The 16,737-nt window shown below is 46.0% G+C and overlaps 1 protein-coding gene across 2 annotated transcripts in view; it reads right to left on the bottom strand.

Moving 5' to 3' along the window:
- The window catches only part of ALK (ALK receptor tyrosine kinase), a 636,280-nt gene that overhangs the window by 8,010 nt on the left and 611,533 nt on the right, over positions 1-16,737 (bottom strand). For both annotated transcript variants that reach the window (XM_074331841.1, XM_074331842.1), the window contains 8 exons: positions 16,115-16,205; positions 15,936-16,000; positions 14,406-14,535; positions 11,129-11,226; positions 7,311-7,403; positions 5,198-5,299; positions 1,102-1,236; positions 321-411 (listed from right to left, as the gene is read on the bottom strand). In XM_074331841.1, coding sequence (XP_074187942.1) covers positions 321-411; positions 1,102-1,236; positions 5,198-5,299; positions 7,311-7,403; positions 11,129-11,226; positions 14,406-14,535; positions 15,936-16,000; positions 16,115-16,205 — 805 coding nt within the window. The remainder of the gene's footprint in view (positions 1-320; positions 412-1,101; positions 1,237-5,197; positions 5,300-7,310; positions 7,404-11,128; positions 11,227-14,405; positions 14,536-15,935; positions 16,001-16,114; positions 16,206-16,737) is intronic.

Below are 16,737 nucleotides of genomic sequence, written 5' to 3' on the forward strand. Positions count from 1 at the left end.
ATGCTTCTTTGATGCTCCAGTTTTGTCTAATAAAACGTTAGGTGTCCAGTAGGGATTTAGTTAATACCTGTGAATTGAATTGATGCCCTAATATTATTGAGTGTCAGTGTGTTGTGCTGGTGAAGAAAGTGGCAGTTACTGGTATTTATTTACAAAACATGGAAACAGAGGAACCATTTTACTTTATAGATAATTAATGTTCATTCTCATGATCATAACTCATATCTTCTGGTTGTTCTACCTTTTATTTCACATTTTGGTATTTGCAATCTTATGACCTTTCTATATAAATGCTTATCAAGAGGAAAACATGTTTATACCTGGGTGCAGTATTCAATCCTCTCCAAAATTATGGCAAAGTTGGGTCTGTCTTCAGGCTGATGTTGCCAGCATTGGGTCATGATCCTATATCTAAGAGAAGAATAAGCTCATTAATTAAGGTCAAGAGAAAGAAGGATGAAAAATACATTTTTTCCCCAGCACTTCTCAAATGGGACCAGCATGGCACTGAGTTTGAGGGTGGCAACTCATCTAGGTCCCATGTGATTGGCATATGCTGCCCTCTGCTGATGGACTGAGCACTTGTGCCAAGTGTAAGGGTATTGTAACACCAAAGCTCATGAACACAGCCATCCTGGTGTTGCCATTAAATGTGGCTCCTCTCATTCTATTCCCGAATGAAAGTCATCTCTGGGGTGGGATAGTCTATATTGCCCATCTGCCTCGCTTGTGGGAGGCAGGTGAGGGATGCCAGACAGGACAGCAGAAACGCAGGGAATGGAAATATTCCAAGGAGACTGAAGACAGTGCTGTGGAGGCCGGGACACAAATTCCTGGGGGGTGCTTGCGGAGGGTGAGCCTGGTGAGTCCACTGCCTCCAGTCAGACCAAGGCCACCATTATGGGTGTGACATTATCGCTTTTGGGGCCAGAAGACTAAGCTGTCTCCCTGGAATCACAGACACATGCCTGTAATGGGGCTTATTAAATGAGGTCAGCCATCTGCCCTTCCATCTTACAAAAGCACATGTGGCTGCAGATATTGTTTGAAAAGGAGAACCGTGCTTAGTAACTTGTAGAAATGTTCCTAAAAGAGTCGTACACAGGCCCAGGGCAGTTCTTAGGCGGGTCCATCCGTCCTCCGCTGGTCACGAACTCCAGAACTTCCTGGTTGCTTTTGCTAGGGTATGGCATATATCCAAGAGAAAAGATTTCCCACAGCAGCACTCCAAAGGACCTGTGCACAGGACAGGAGAGATGGATGTGGATGCACATATACACACGTGTGCACACACATGGACACATACATATACACATATAGACACACACACAGAGATGTAAAATTTTAATTTTTTTATTACATATTTTCCACAATAGCAAATTGTTCATATGGAGAAAAATTAAAGAATGAGAAAACCACATGCGATGCTCCATAAAAAGCTAACCATTGTTAGCATGTTATTTTTTTGTTCCAGTCAAATTACTTAGATTTTTTTTTTATATGATTGTAGTTATAGTCAATATGCAATTTTGAACCTTGATTTTTTTTTTTTTTTTGCAAATTCCATTATGGCATAAACATGTTCCATGCTAATACATTTTATAAATAGAATTTGAAATGGCTATAAAACATTTCACTGAGTAGTTATGCCGTAATTTGCCACATCATTTCCATATTGTTTTCAATTTTTAAAATATTTGAAATACTGTGATGAACATCTATGTGCGTTTTCTAAAAAGGACGATTTGCTTAGGATAAATTCCCCAAATTTACAATTAGGATAACCTCATAAAATCTAGGGTAATTCTAATGAAATGACTACATAAAAAGAATATGAACACTGAAAAATTCTTAACACATACTGTCCACTTGACTTCCAAATGTAGCACTCTGATCATCAACCAACATTGCACAAAAAGGTGTCAGAGCACTTTCAACCAACACTGAGTATCCTTTCAGCACCCAGACCATCTCCTCCATTCTTTCCAGTTCAGTGGTACCACCAATTCATCTATTTGCTCAAGCTGCAAATTAGGCATTGCCCTTGATCTCACTCTTTCCCACACCTCTCAATCCACATCCAACTTGTACCAGGCCTGTTAACTACTCTCAAGACAGAACTTGAATCTGACCACTTTTAATGGCTTCCACTGCCACCACCAAGCCTAGCCCCTCTCATCCCATATCTAGAAATTGCGGTATTTTCCTAATTGGTTTCCCAGCTTCACCTGCCCCACTCAAGTCTATTTTCAATTGCAGTGAGTGATTTATCTTTTTGAGTGATTTATCGTTTTCAAAAAAGCACAGTGTCACATTCTTGCTTCCAATCCTTCAGAGGCATCTCACTGTGCTCAGAATAAAATCCACACTCCCTAATCTGGGTCCTAAGACCCTCCGTGTTCTGTCCCTGCCTGCCCCTTCCATCTCAACTACCACTGGTCCCTGTGTTCCCTTAGCTCCAGCCATGAAGACTTGTTTTCATTCCTCAAACAAACCAGTCTTGTTCCTGCCACTGGCCTTTTACACTTGACTTTCCCTCAGCCTGGAAAGCCTTTCTGTCGGATCTTTCCATGGTGTGCCTATCTGTCATTCAGGTGTTGGACTTTCCCCTCCTGCGTGGACCCTTCCCCCACCATCAGCACTAAAACAGCACCCATCCTCTGGCACCTCCACCCCACACTCTTTATCCTTTTTTGCCTCGATAGCACTTCTTAGTATCTGAAGTTATGTGATTACTATTTTTTAAAGCACTTTATGAAACAATCTCAACTTGAAAAATGAAAAGCAATAAAATAGATATATATCTAGATGTTAATATTTTGCCTTATTTGTGTCAGTTCTCCCTCTCCTTTTGAAGAAATAAAATAGATACAAGTGGGCCGGCCTGGTGGTTCAGGGGATTAGAGCTCCACGCTCCTAACTCCGAATGCTGCCAGTTCGATTACCATATGGGCCAGTGGGCTCTCAACCACAAGGTTGCAGGTTCAACTCCTCAAGTCCCGCAAGGGATGGTGGGCTCCGCCCCCTGAACACGGCACCTTGAGCTGAGCTGCCGCTGAGCTCTCGGATGGCTCAGTTGGTTGGAGAGCGTCCTCTCAACCACAGGGTTGCCAGTTCGACTCCCGCAAGGGATGGTGGGCTGTGCCCCCTGCAACTAGCAATGGCAACTGGACCTGGAGCTGAGCTGCGCCCTCCACAACTAGGACTGAAAGGACAACAACTTGACTTGGAAAAAAGTCCTGGAAATACACGCTGTTCCCCAATAAAGTCCTGTTCCCCTTCCCCAATAAAATCTTAAAAAAAAAAGAAAATAGATACAAGTAAGCCCCACCCTCCATCCTTTCCTCCTCTCTGCCTCCCGTCCACTGAAGTTAGAATATGTCCTTCCCATGTACGTTTTCACACTTTTTTACAATGTGTGAAAGCAGGAACAATAAACTCTTTTATAGACTTAAGTTTTTCATTATAAAATTATACATAAATGATATCCTACTCCTTTGTGGAACTTGCTTTTTTCCCCCACTAAATAGTTTTTGAGATTTATCCATGTTGATACATGTAGGTTTGGTGTGTTCTTTATACTGCTGAACAGTTTCCAATGATGTAAGTAAGCCACAGTTGATTTTTCTGTCCGCTACTTAGGAGACAGTTGGGTAGTTTTGGCTTTTTTTCTCTATTGCAAACACTGTTGCAAATGAAACTCCGTGTCCGAGTCTATTTGTGTCATCCTCTCTAACATAGAAACTTAGAAGTAGAATGGTTGGGTCACAGGATAGCATGTGTTCAGAACAAGCACTTAAGTACCTAAATTCCTCTCCGTACCTGGACATAAGGTGGGTTGATAGTGCTCTAATGTTGGTGCACTTGGGAATCGCCTGGAGGGCTTGTTAAAACACAGAGTGCTGGGCCCACCTCCTCTGTTTCCTTAGCCTGAGGTGGGGGCTGAGAATTTGTTCCTAACAAGTTCCCAGGTGACGCTGATGCTATTGATTCTTGGACCACACTTCCAAGATCCACTGGGTCAGAATAGGCCAAAGTTAAAAACAACTACCTATGACCCCGCAACCCCACTTCTGGGTATACACACATATCCAAAGGAAATGAATCAGTATTTCAAAGCTGCACTCCTATGTTCATCGCAGCATTATTCACAAGAGCCAATGTATGGAAATCACCTAAGTGTCCATCAGTGCATGAATGGCTAAAGAAAAGGTGGTATGTACGAATGGAGGTCCTTTTGATTAATTAATAATATTATTAATAATCAGCTGCCTAGATTAATATATATTAATACATACATACTAATATACACATATGTTACCTATATTAATACACATGTGTATAACCATATATACCACCTTTTCCTTATCTATTCATTCATATATATGTATATATGTGTACATGCAGAATGGATATTATTCAGCCTTAAAAAAAAAAAAAAAGAGGAAATCCTGCCATTTTTGATAACATGGATGAAACTGGAGGACATTATACTAAGTGAAATCAGCCAGACACAGAAATATACTGCATGATGTCATTATATGTGAAATCATAGAAGCAGAGAGCAGAATGGTGGGGCTGGGGGGGAGGGGGAAGTGAGGAGATGCTGGTCAAGGAGCACAAAGTTTCAGTGATGCGGGGCGATTAAGTTCCGGGGAGCTAATGCACAGACAGTGTTCCCCAAACTTATTTTTAGCTGTAGAAAGGGCCTCATCACTATTACCACCAGCAGTACTTTTGTGCTGATGAATATTTCCTTTTCTCCTTTATTCTGTTAATGTGGAGAATTTCATTGCTCAATTTTCTAATCTCAACTCAATGTTGCATTCCTGGAATAAACCTAACTTCGTTGATATGTGAAAAAAATATGACTTGCAGCTCTCAATGTGTCCACGCCAGGCAGCAGCATCGCGTCACCTGGGAACTTGTAAGAAATGCAGAGTCTCAGCCCGACCTCAGACCTTCTGAATCATAAACTCTCAGCAAAAGGGTCCATAAATATGTGTTTAACAAGCTTTCTGATGATTCTGACGTCTGCCACTGTTGGAGAGCCCCTGTTGTATAGGTCTGTTGATGCTTCCCCTGAGGCCCTTCCCCTAACACAGGGCCTCCTGACAGTGTGGGATCATTTGGCCCAGGAGCACCACCTTCCGGCCTACAGTGAGACCAGGAGGGGGAGGGCAGCAGGAAGACTCACCACGTGTCTGTTTTAGATGTAAATATTCCTTCCATGAAGGCCTCAGGGGGCATCCATTTCACTGGCAGCATTGCACAGCCTCCCTTTCGGTAGTAGCTCGCTCTGTGGGAGAGGAGAGGAAAACCAAACTTGGTTCCGAGATGGCTCTGAGCAGAAGCTCCAGGCAACTTGAGAAAGTGGCAGCAAGATCTACCCATTAAATTACTGAAATTAACAAGGGTTCTGTGGTTCAGGAGGAGAGCAGGGGAACACAGATTATCTGGTTAAGAACTTTGGTGTCATTTAATCAGAGACAAAACAGCCTACTAGAGGCATAAAAAAAAAGATCTACGCAATGACTAAAATGCCCACTAGAGGATGGTGAGATTTCCCTGCTGGGTTTGTTTATTGTAAGCCACAATGAATAATATTACTCCAGCCTCATAAGTGCAGCCTGTTCCTGATGCTCCACAGTCATGCAAAATCCAAAATGGGAGCACTGAGAGCGGGGCTTGTGTCTCATTCACTTTCACTCCTCCGTGGCACTCATACAGCATTTAGTTCAGTATAGGCACTCAATGAATAACAAATGACATCACTGACAAAAACTAATAAATTAACTCATACCTTTGAAGCCAGCTCCACCCCTAGCCTCTGTTCTCCTACCAGAGTGTGCTACAGGAGACAGCTTCCCACTAGCTGCCTTGATTAATTAATTACTTCAACAAACATGTACTGAGTATTTAGAATGTATCAGGTTCTCTGCCATCTCGTGAGGACATAAATAACTCATAGTCACACTCTTCCAAGGATAGGGTTTAGTGAAAGAAACAGACATGTGAACACCTGTAGTACAGAGCATCACATAAAATGATGTAGGTGTGAACGAAGCTGAGTGACAGGTGAAGAACTGATCTGTTCTCGAGGTGGGGGGAGTACAGGAAATGTTTTGTAGAGGGAGCTGGTAGAGCTAATTGGTCAAGAAGCTCTCCTGGAAGACCATTCCTGACACCTGAAATTGTTCAGGGCATGTGGGAACAGTGGGTAAGTGGATAAGTTGGAGTGGTGAAGCCTGGAGTTGGGGAGCTGTCAGAGCTGAGGATGGAGAGGAAGGGCCAGATCGCCCAGGGCTTACTCAGTCATGCTGCAACTCTTGTATCGCCAAGCACAGGCCTTCCTGGGGTGTTCTGAGAAAGGAGGGGATGGAATGCTGAGACTCTGGGTAGTAAAAGAAAATGAAGTGCAGCAAACCAAGGTATCAGGTGGTGCACAGAGGTGGATGGTTGTGGCTAAGAACATGACTAACTCATAATCTTCCACACGCTGCTACCCTGTGGTAACAATATGTCAACAGCATTCTCAACCTCTGAAGACTGTTACCTGTTCTGATGGAGGCTGTGAGGGGTCTCCCTTACTCTCCAAAGAGTGAAAGCTCTACATGATCACCCCACTCTAGAGAGGGACCACCCTCCTCTGGATTAGGGAAGGTGTAATTAGTGGCCATGCAAATGAGTGACTTGCTCCATGATGCAAATAATTAGACAAAGAAGAAATGTGAGAGAAAGTGCAATAGAAGTATTTTTTAAATTTGTTTCATTTTTCAAATGTGGCCTTGAAAAGATTGCAGGGAAAAAGAAATGAAGCTGAGTTAAGTACCTATGGGCTTTGAACTATATTCCCGGGTCTCCTGGCATGGGCAAAGATGACCAAGGAGCTGGGCCCAGTATCCCATCAGTTCTGGGGTGCTCTTGCCTGACATGATGGAAGTTAAGATCATTTAGAATTCTTGAGTATTGAGGAGAAGGGTGAAGTAAATTAAAGGTTACTTAGAAACTTTTTCCATATCACATACCTAAGTTATCCTGTGTCTCAGAATATGCTAGGATTAGGGAGTTGGATCCAGAGAGACACCCTAATTAAGAACTTGGTGTCAATTATGGCAGGCAGTGTGATCCTAGAATTAATTAGACCATCCAGTATGGGCACTAATTAAGGTTTTCCCATATCCTGAAAAGGAACTTAATGAAACGTTAGGTGGCGAGTTGACAAGGTGCCAGAGATGATTTAGGGCACAAGCAGCTACGTCCCATTCTCTTGGGATGGGCTTTGATGGGTGATGGCAGTCTTGACTCACCTGTAGATGTCTCGGGCCATTCCAAAGTCTCCAATCTTGGCTACTCTTCCAGGGCCTGGACAGGTCAAGAGGCAGTTCCTGGCAGCAATGTCCCTGGGAAGAAAAACAGGAGAAAACGCATTTCCTTCTTTTATCCCTGGGAAAGTAAATGTCTAATATTCACTAGATTTTTACCTCCATTCTGAAGTTCAAATAGTTACCTCGTCTGCTCTATCTTTCTCTTCCTGCATTATACTTCAGTATGAATGAAAAAACTATGCCAATTCTTGGCCTCAGAACTAACAGGGACATGGGAAATGATTAGGGAGATGATTGGAAATGTTTAATAGGATAATAACATGAAAATAACTATAATAGAAACTAGAATTTATTGACCTTTTACTGTGTACTAAGTATTGTTCTAAGTGCTTCGTATCTAATTCTCACAACAATCCTATAAGATACAAGGTGCTATTATTGTCCTCATTTTATTGAAAAAAATGAAGCTAAAAGCAAATACTAGAGGGACATAAGAAATGCCATTTGTCCTTAAGCTATTGTTTCGTACAGATTGCTCATCGATTTCAGCCAGCTGTTTGAAGGCGTCTTCTGAAACAGCGTGACTTCCATGATATCAAATTCAAGTAGGTTAAGGTATTCCCAAATATTTATAGTTTTCCTTTTTACTGAGCCATTATGGTTGTTACATCCATGATTTTATCTGAAGCCTTTGCTAAGCTGTCTATATCATAGCTAAGAGGGAGAAGAATCACATCTTTCAAGTTACAAAGCTGTCTTATTTGTGCTGTTGTGCTCCAGATGGCCTACTTGCCTGGAGCGTGCCTAGAAGGCACGATCAGAAGCTTTCCAACACTCATTAGCTTGTACTCACTGCCTGCTTACCCCTTCTTGACATGCTTGTGGGAATGAAGGGTGCAGCCAGAAGAAGTCTGAAGTGGTCTCTAATGATATTTAAGTCCAGGACAGAAAAACAAAAAAGTAGTACTTGGGGAGCCACAGGTGGTGTTTTCATATTTTTGAACTGGTTTCATAAAGGTTCTCATCTTTGGTCGAGAAGGACATGGAAAATAAACAACGGGATAGTGTTAAAAACAGAGGACCTGGGTGGGGGCCCATGGCTTAGGATGCCAGAACAATGGGCTGGGAAGGGATATGGATGTTATTAACGCCACTGACCTGATCCAGAAGGTGTACATTGAATTTTGAGGAGCGATGGTGCATAAAATGCCCTAATAAAACTACAGAAGCATAATAGGTATGACATGACATCAAAAAGAAGAAAAATAGTGGCATATATAGCTACTACTTCTCAAGAGAAATACAGCAAAGTAGACCAGGAACAATATTTATGCCTCCAGAAAGGTCTTTATGCCAATGTGCATGGAATGGTTGTTTAAAAAAAATGATCTTGGATTTAATGGCAAGAAAATAAATGTGATATCATAGAACACACCGAGAATTGGTAGAATGATACATAATTCTTGACATGGCGATAAACCATGACCAAGGGAAACAGAGATAGTAGACAAATGGGAGTGTGAGATCTGGGGAGGGAGTGCTGCTCTGAATTCCAGAGGTGTGTACTTGCATGGGAGCCTGTAACTGGTGAGGTAAAAAAGCGGTGGGAGAGAGAGCATGAGAGGTGGGACAGTCATGAGAGTGTGCCGTAGACCTCCGAGCCAGTTAGAAGGTGCCAAAGATGCTTTCCTAATACCAGTTACCCCAGAAGAAAAGCTTGGACTGGGACGGTCAGTATCTGCTACAGGTCACCTTTTTGCTTATAAAGCAGATCATTTGATACATTCTTGATTTGATGTTTGACGATTTCATTCCTCAAAAAAGGATCAAAGGAGAAACAAATGATGACTCTGGGATCTCATTTTGACCTTGGGTAACTATTCACAGGTATGGAAGTGATAGGAATCTTGTGAGAATGTGATCCTGTTATCTTATTATTTCTAATAATAGAGCACTGGATATGGCCCAATGTATCCTGGCTCTAGGGAAGCAGATTTCAAAACGTCAGAGGAAAGATGGCTGTGATCCCTCAGCCAGAGAATCTGTATGCTCGGTGACTAATGAGGGGCGGAGATGAAAAAGCAGGAATGATCTCAGGGAGAAGCAAAGGGAGACATTTGAAGTCACCAAGGTGGTGATTGCACAGGTTGCTCTCAGATGAGTCCAGACTTAAAGGACACAGGCAAAGATGGAAAGATGGCTGTCACCAAGGATGAATTCCAAAAAGAGCAGAATCTCGTAATGTCTGAGCAACAATTTAGCTCAGAGGTAAGATGTATGGAAAATTCTGGGCACAACAGAAATGGCAAGAACACCACTGGCAGGGCTGTCCTGTGCTTTGAAGCAGAGGATGTAGCTTTCGATGAGAATATACAGGACTGGTCCCAGCTCCTTTTTTGCCTTTGCTATTTCTATCAAGAAAAAAAAATCATCCACAAGTTGGAAAGGTTTAGAATCAAGAGGAAGAGCTAAAGGCCAAATGATGAAGTGACAGTAAAAGGATAAGCTACAGCAAGAGTTTATCGCCTTGCTTTTTCCCCCCCTCCTTCTCCTGCCTCCCCCCACCCCACTCTGGTTCAAGCCGTTGTTTCTAAGTCTAGTTGTGTAGGACACAGTTCCCTGGCTCATGCTGGTATTATGAGCTTTGTGCTACCCCCAGCTGAGGCAGTCAGTCGCCAGTTCTCGCTCATTGCCGGCCACTCAGTAGCCCACGGCAGTCCAGCTCCAGGGAGAGCTGTTCACAATCTTAGCTGTAGAGGGCGCAGCTCACTGGCCCATGTGGGAATCGAACCGGCGACCTTGGCGTTAGCAGCATGGCACTCCAACCATCTGAGCCACCGGGCCGGCCCTATTGCCTTGTTTTGGGAATGGCTTTGGGAACCTGGGCAAGTGTACTTCTTGATCTTTAATTTCCCCATTTTTATTAGGGAGAAAGCATAGCTTCTTATCTGTTACATCTGTGTCTATGTCTAACCTCATGCAGCATCTCTCATTTTCTACTTTGTACTTACTGTAATTATTAGGAATATGCCTTATACTCTTCGAAGACGTGAACTAATAAAAATTGTTAGTTCACCAGATTGTTATTTACTAAATTAGAGGAAAATCATCAGGAAGAGCTTTGCAAAGAGCTTAACAATCTACTTGACTTTTCAGATTTCAGAGTCAAGCTGTCAGATGAGAAAGTCATCAATTATCCACATGGAACGAAATCTGTAATCTGTTATGTCTATAGCATTATGCGTGGATTTTAAGTCCTAGTCCAAACACCATCTAAACACAAGGGTCATATACAGTAGAAGAAATCAAGTGTAGGAATAGATAAAATAATCATTATGCTCATTTCAGAGTATTTTAGAAAAAAATTAATTTACTCAACAAACATTTCTTGTGCCTCGCTGTATGCCATGGATACGAAGAAGAATAACACAGGGTCCTTGCCTTCGAACTACCCATATCAAATATGTGAAAATACGAACTCCTTTAACTTCCCTTAAGGAGCTCAGTTTTCTAGATGGGGGAACGTTAAAGTGTTATAGGACTTGAACGTTTCATTGCAAGATACAAGCAGTGGTCCCCACAGGAGGCCAAACACGGCTCATCGAAGTCTCCAGAGCTGGTGTGGACATTTTGACACCCATTTTACAAAGGAAGACCTGGCAGAACCAGTAGTCGTCTTAAAGACAAGCTGGATCATCCCAGCACGTTGGGAGAGAGCCCCACCATTCTCCTCTGAAGGGGACGCTGAGACACGAGAGGGAAGCATACAGAAGGAGGAGGCAACAGGCATGTTGACTCACCGGTGGATGAAGTGATTTTCCTCTAAGTACTGGCAGCCACAGGCGATGTCCTGAGCCACGTGCAGAAGGTCCAGCATGGTCAGGGAGGAGGGCTGATTCTGTGGGGAGACAGAGTGATCCACTGACGTGCAGCTCTTGGGAGAGAGAAGATCTGAAACACTAGCTTCAAGTGCAAGGAGGCCAAACCCTGACACGCTTGTCCCCCTGGAGTCCGGGCCCTGGTGGCCCATTAGAAATCACCTGGTGGCTTTCAGCCAGTACAGATGCCTGGGCCTCAGCCCAGACCCACGAATCAATCTCCCCAGAAGGGCACAGCGTTTGTATGTTTCACAGTGCCCCAGGTGAGTAAGTGGGCAGCCAGGGCTGGGAACCGCAAAGTACAGGAACCCAGGTGGCCACCTGTCCTTTCCCCTGTTCATTCATCCGCACATTCTTCCACCTTAATCTTCATCTACATTTGAATCCCCCAAACTTATGAATGAGCCTGTCAGAAAATCATGGGGATAATGTTTTTAAAATCCTCTAAATGTTTTAAAATATTTTTAAATATTAATTTTCTTGAAGAAGATCCAGACTTAATATGGATTGACGAAGAAAAGCTGTTGGGAAAAGCTAGGCAACCGAAGAGCGATTTCAAGCTATTCTGAATGGCGGACGTCGTCCCACCTCTGGGGTGCAGTCCGTCTCCGCCCGGACAGCCTGTTGAGACCCCGGAAGCCTTTTCTAAAAGCTACATCCTGTCTTAGTGTCACTGAATTCTGAAACCCCGGAAGTCCGCAGCAGCATGTCGTCATGATGTGCATATTTGTTCTGTGTTGATTTTACCATGTCCCCAAGGCAGGGACTTCAGCGTCCACGTCCACAGCATCCCACACGACGTCTGGCACCCTGTAGTGCTTCAATGAAGGTTGGGGGGTTGGTTGGTTGATTACAGCTGAACTAGGATTTACCCAGATAATGGCTGGGGTTTTCTCTGCCACAGATCAGGGCCTCCCCAGGACTCGTTGGAGCAATAGCGTGGGTCTGGGGAGGCAGAGAGAACTCGTGCTTCTCGAGGGCATGCTTCAGTTCTGGAAGAGACAACTTAGGAGGGGACTATTCTTTGCCCGTGGCATCAGGCAGGGCCTTATGTGCATCAGAGCAAGTCCGAATCCAGGATCTCTTTGATGCTGCATCCTGTGTAGTTGGTAGGGAAGAGAAGGTTGTCTCTGTATTAAAGGTGGGAAGGCTGAGGGCTCAGAGAGGCAAAATGACTCACTCCAGTTCACACAGCCAAAAAAGGATGGAGCCCAAACTGCCCTGAGGTGGGCGTTAAGGATCTGTTGGGGGAGGCAGAATTCTAGCAATTAAAATTGAGCTCCTCAGGAGAGCACGTCAGAGAAGGGACTTGAGTCTGTGAACACAGAGCCCAGAGCCCAGGTGAATGCACAATTCTGCACACAAGTGCAGGGAGCAGATTATTTCAATGGTCAGTCAAGCTGACCTGGGCTTCATTCCTCCTTGTCCCTCATTGGCTGTGTGACCTGGGGCTAACTGCTCTGCCACTCTGCAAGCTACAGCGCCCTCATTTGTGAAAGGGGCACGACACTACAGCCTCACTGGATTGTTACGAGGGTCTAGAGAGGCACAGAGTGAATCCTTCTTAAAGGGATCTGCAGTCATCGATGGCGTTCAGGTGTGGAGGGCCGTGGGGGGTCTCGGGAAATGGTCCATGTGTCTGGTTTCTCCAGAGGCCTTGTTAGGGTCAGAAATACCGGGCAGTGTGACAGAAAGAGTCCCCATTTCCTGGGAAAAAGAACAATAATCTATTTCTGAGGGGAATATTCATCCATCTTGCTGTAGTATTAGAAATATCTTTTCTCTCCCCAGGAAAATGCTTTCTGTTCCCACCAAAGGAAGACCTGCTCTGGGCTTCCCCTGAGTGTCTCTGTGCCCGTCACTCAGGATGCGAGGGCCCTTGATGTCTCAAATGCCCCATGAACCTGCTGCGATGCAGGGACTAAAGCTTCCCAGGCATTAACCCGTGTGCCAGGTTTATCTGGGTTCCCTGTCTGTGTGTGCTCAGAGCAAATGAACTGTTCCACTAACCACGCTGCACAGAAGCAGGTAGTTTGGCAGTCCATGGAGTGTGTGTGAGTGGGGCGCCAGGGGAGGTCTGGGCATTGTGGCAAAACTGATACTTCAATGAGCTATGCAGAGCGTAGCCAGGGTGCCCAGTGCCATTTGTGGGCATCCTGGGCAAAGAAGGAGTTCGAATCGGGGTCCCCTCACCCCATCTGCCAGCGACCCCTCACCCGAGCGTGGCACTTCCTTTGGCAACCAGACATTCCTCAGGCCCATCGTGCTTGTGGATGTATTCTGTCCAGTACTCAGAGAGGCTTTGTCCATTGTTTCCCAAAGCGGGCTTGTGGGATGGAATTCGGTCAAACAGGTGTGGGAATTCCTGGGTTCAATAGGTTCTTTATCACAGGAGTTACCAGCGACGTTGCTCTACACTGGTGTGTACTGAGGCCCAATGAGGGAGCCTGCTGTGGCTCTGGCATTTGTTTGACCACAGAATCCTTTCAAATGTGTGTGAGTGTGAAGCATCTCAGGGCACCGAGCAGTGACAGGAGTAGGCGGCTGGACTCTGGGTCCCCCCAGGATGCTGCGTTATATAATTCAGAAACTCCTCTGAGATGTTCCAGTGCAGGCCTCACACTTCACACTGCAGACCCTGAGCTTAGAGTGAGCGTCTGTCCTAAGCCATGTGGTTGTCTCCTGGCTAAGCAGGGCTGGGCATTCCTGGATCACTAGGTCTTTTCAGTCTCTCCAGCATGAGCCCCTTGACCATAGCACATGTGCAGCACCTTCTGAAATAGGTCAGCACTTTATTTGGATAGTAAATCTACAAGGTCAGGGAGGTGCCACTGAGAGAGAACAGTAGGCTCAGAACGGTGGGGTAGACTGAGCTGCCCCAGGTGGGCCGATTGACTTAGTACCCGGCTGGCATGAACGACCCTCTCTGTGCTTGTCTCTACTTTGGTTTTCCATAGTCAGCAGGCCATGAAAAGGGATTCAGGCAGGAGAATCCATTGCACAAGGCTTGCTTGCATGAGCTCTCGGGGCCATGGTCCACCTTCTGTCCATTCTCTCCTGGCCATGCCCAGCTCCCAGCCCAGGGCCTAACTCCTTTGATGCCATAGACGAGTTGTTTCCCAGGCTGCCCATTCTTGCTTCTTCCACCCCTGGCTCTGCTCCCTGGCACAAGCACTGGGGAAAGGGGGTTCTCACTCACCGGGCGAGGGCGGGTCTCCCGGAGGAAGGACTTGAGGTCTCCTCCCGCCATGAGTTCCAGCAGGATAAATCGGGGCAGGGCTTGCAGACTCACCCCAATACAGCGCACGATGTTCTGGTGGTTGAATTTGCTGCAGAGCAGAGGGCAGTAACCACATTTCACTGAGTTGAGTCTGGGAAAATCTCGTAAGTGGGAGAAAGCAGGATACGGAGCTATGTGTTCAGCAGCCACATTATGTAAATGCATTCTGTAAATGTGGGTGGCAGGGGTTCCATGCTGAGCCTAAGCCAAGACCTATCTCATCACTGAGCAGGTAGAAGAATCAGAGGGCAGGCCTGGCAGGAGCTCAGTCTGCACAAGAGTATTTGGTTGGATGTGGGAGGATGTCGCACAGGCACCTGGGGGAGCAAGTGGGTGGGGGGACAGGAGAGCGTGGTGTGTCCTTCTGGGAGACCGGTGCATGGACTGCTTGCTAGGATTTGTGTTTGAGTCCCCCGAGGCAGGACTTAGGTGGAAGTTGGAGGAACTGCTTCCACAAGGGACTGTGTGAGACCTGCCAGGTGACTTCATGTGAAAGAGACCGAGGAAGAGGGGCATGTGGATTGAGTTTTCTTGTTAATGTGAACCTACTAGGACACACAGGACAGCAGGGCCATGGAACTCCACACAGGCACACACACACATGCAAAGTTGACAGAGTATGTGACTAGAGACTGAAATATAACGATGCTTAGTTATTCCCAAATAGTAAGACTGAGTGATTTGGCTTTCCATATAAGCTTGTATTTTCCAAGTTTTATTCAATAATCATGTGTTACATGTGTAATCAGATAAGTTATTTTTAAAGCAAGGTACCAAGCCCACTGTCTTCCTGTGGCTCCAGAGCCCACGAGCACATCACACACTATGCTGCCTTCATTCCCTCTGCCACTTCCACCAAAAGGAGAGCCCAAGCCACCCTGACTTGTCAGCATGTTTGAGGCTCCCCAGTGCAACATGAGGCCGTGAACCCAGCCAGATCTCAAGGTCAAACCCCTTCATCCTCCTTAAAGTGATCTCTCAGAGCGCCAGATATCGAGATTCCTAGTTGGGGACCCCAGAGCCACACATTGAAGGGTGCAGGCCAGCTGTGTGGACCCGCGTGGGGTGGCCTTCCATCACATTTTCTTTACATGAGACCTGAGATCTGGGATTGGTGAGAGGCCTGGCAGAAGAATTACCTGGTGGGAGATGATATCTTCCACTGTCAAAACCTAACGTGCTCTATTTCTGAAGAAGGGACAGGAAGGAATGGATGACACAGGGATGCTGGCTGAAGGCAGCGTGATAGCAACTAGACTATTAGGCCACAGAGATGTTTTTTTCTGAGTCAACCATCTGGAGCTTTCTACTCTGGTAAGACGTGCTAAGAATCTGGGGCAGTCTCCTATTGGAGAGGGAGAGGCATGCTGGAGGGTGTTTCTCTCAGAGACATGTCTATTAGAAACAACTCTGTGTGGGGAGGTGGGGAGTGTGTCTCTGTGACAGTACCTGATGATCAGGGCTTCCATGAGGAAATCCAGTTCGTCCTGTTCGGAACACACCTCAGGCAGCGTCTGGGCGCAGAAGGGGAGAAGGCCGTTAGCAGCAGGAGTGAGAGGCAGTCAGCAGAGAGCCTGGTCTGCAGAGACCTCTGACCAAGGTCAGGCCCTTGAGGGAGCCCCTCTTACCTTCACAGCCACTTGCAGGGGGCTCGGATCGTTGGGCGTTCCAGACACCTGACCTTCGTACACCTCCCCAAACGCGCCATGGCCCAGACCCCTGTGCAAAGGAGAAGGGAAGATGAGGCAGAGGCAAGTGGGCTAGGAGAAAGAGGCCGGGCACATTTAGTGGATGCCCACGGGAGGGCATGCACACGCTCGCGTCACACGCTTAACCTGGCTTTCCTACATAATCACAGGCCTCCATGGTTTTATCTGAAACCGGCAAGAGGTGCTCCAACCGGGGATTCAAGACAGTGGTTGAACATTTATTCAGTGAAGACTTGAGTCTCTGATATTTGCCAGGGACAGAGAGGTGAGTCAGACCTGGCCCTGGCCCGGGAGGCTTGCACTCTGTGGGGGGTGGGGGATAGGTCGCTGGCCGACCCTTGTGTGGAGTGTGCTCAGCGAGTGACAGACCATGCACAGGGTGCTCTGGGTGCTCTGAGAAGGGACACTGGGCTCCACCAGGAGGAGACAGAGGCCAGCAAGGCTCAGGGGGCACTTGAGAGCATTGTGAGGAGCGTCCGGTTCCTCCCATCTAGTTCTCCTCTCGTTGTACAAACCCCATGAATATACAGGGTGTTAAATAC

This window comes from Rhinolophus sinicus, linkage group LG05 (assembly GCF_036562045.2).
Source record: "Rhinolophus sinicus isolate RSC01 linkage group LG05, ASM3656204v1, whole genome shotgun sequence".
NCBI classification, from domain to species: domain Eukaryota; kingdom Metazoa; phylum Chordata; class Mammalia; order Chiroptera; family Rhinolophidae; genus Rhinolophus; species Rhinolophus sinicus.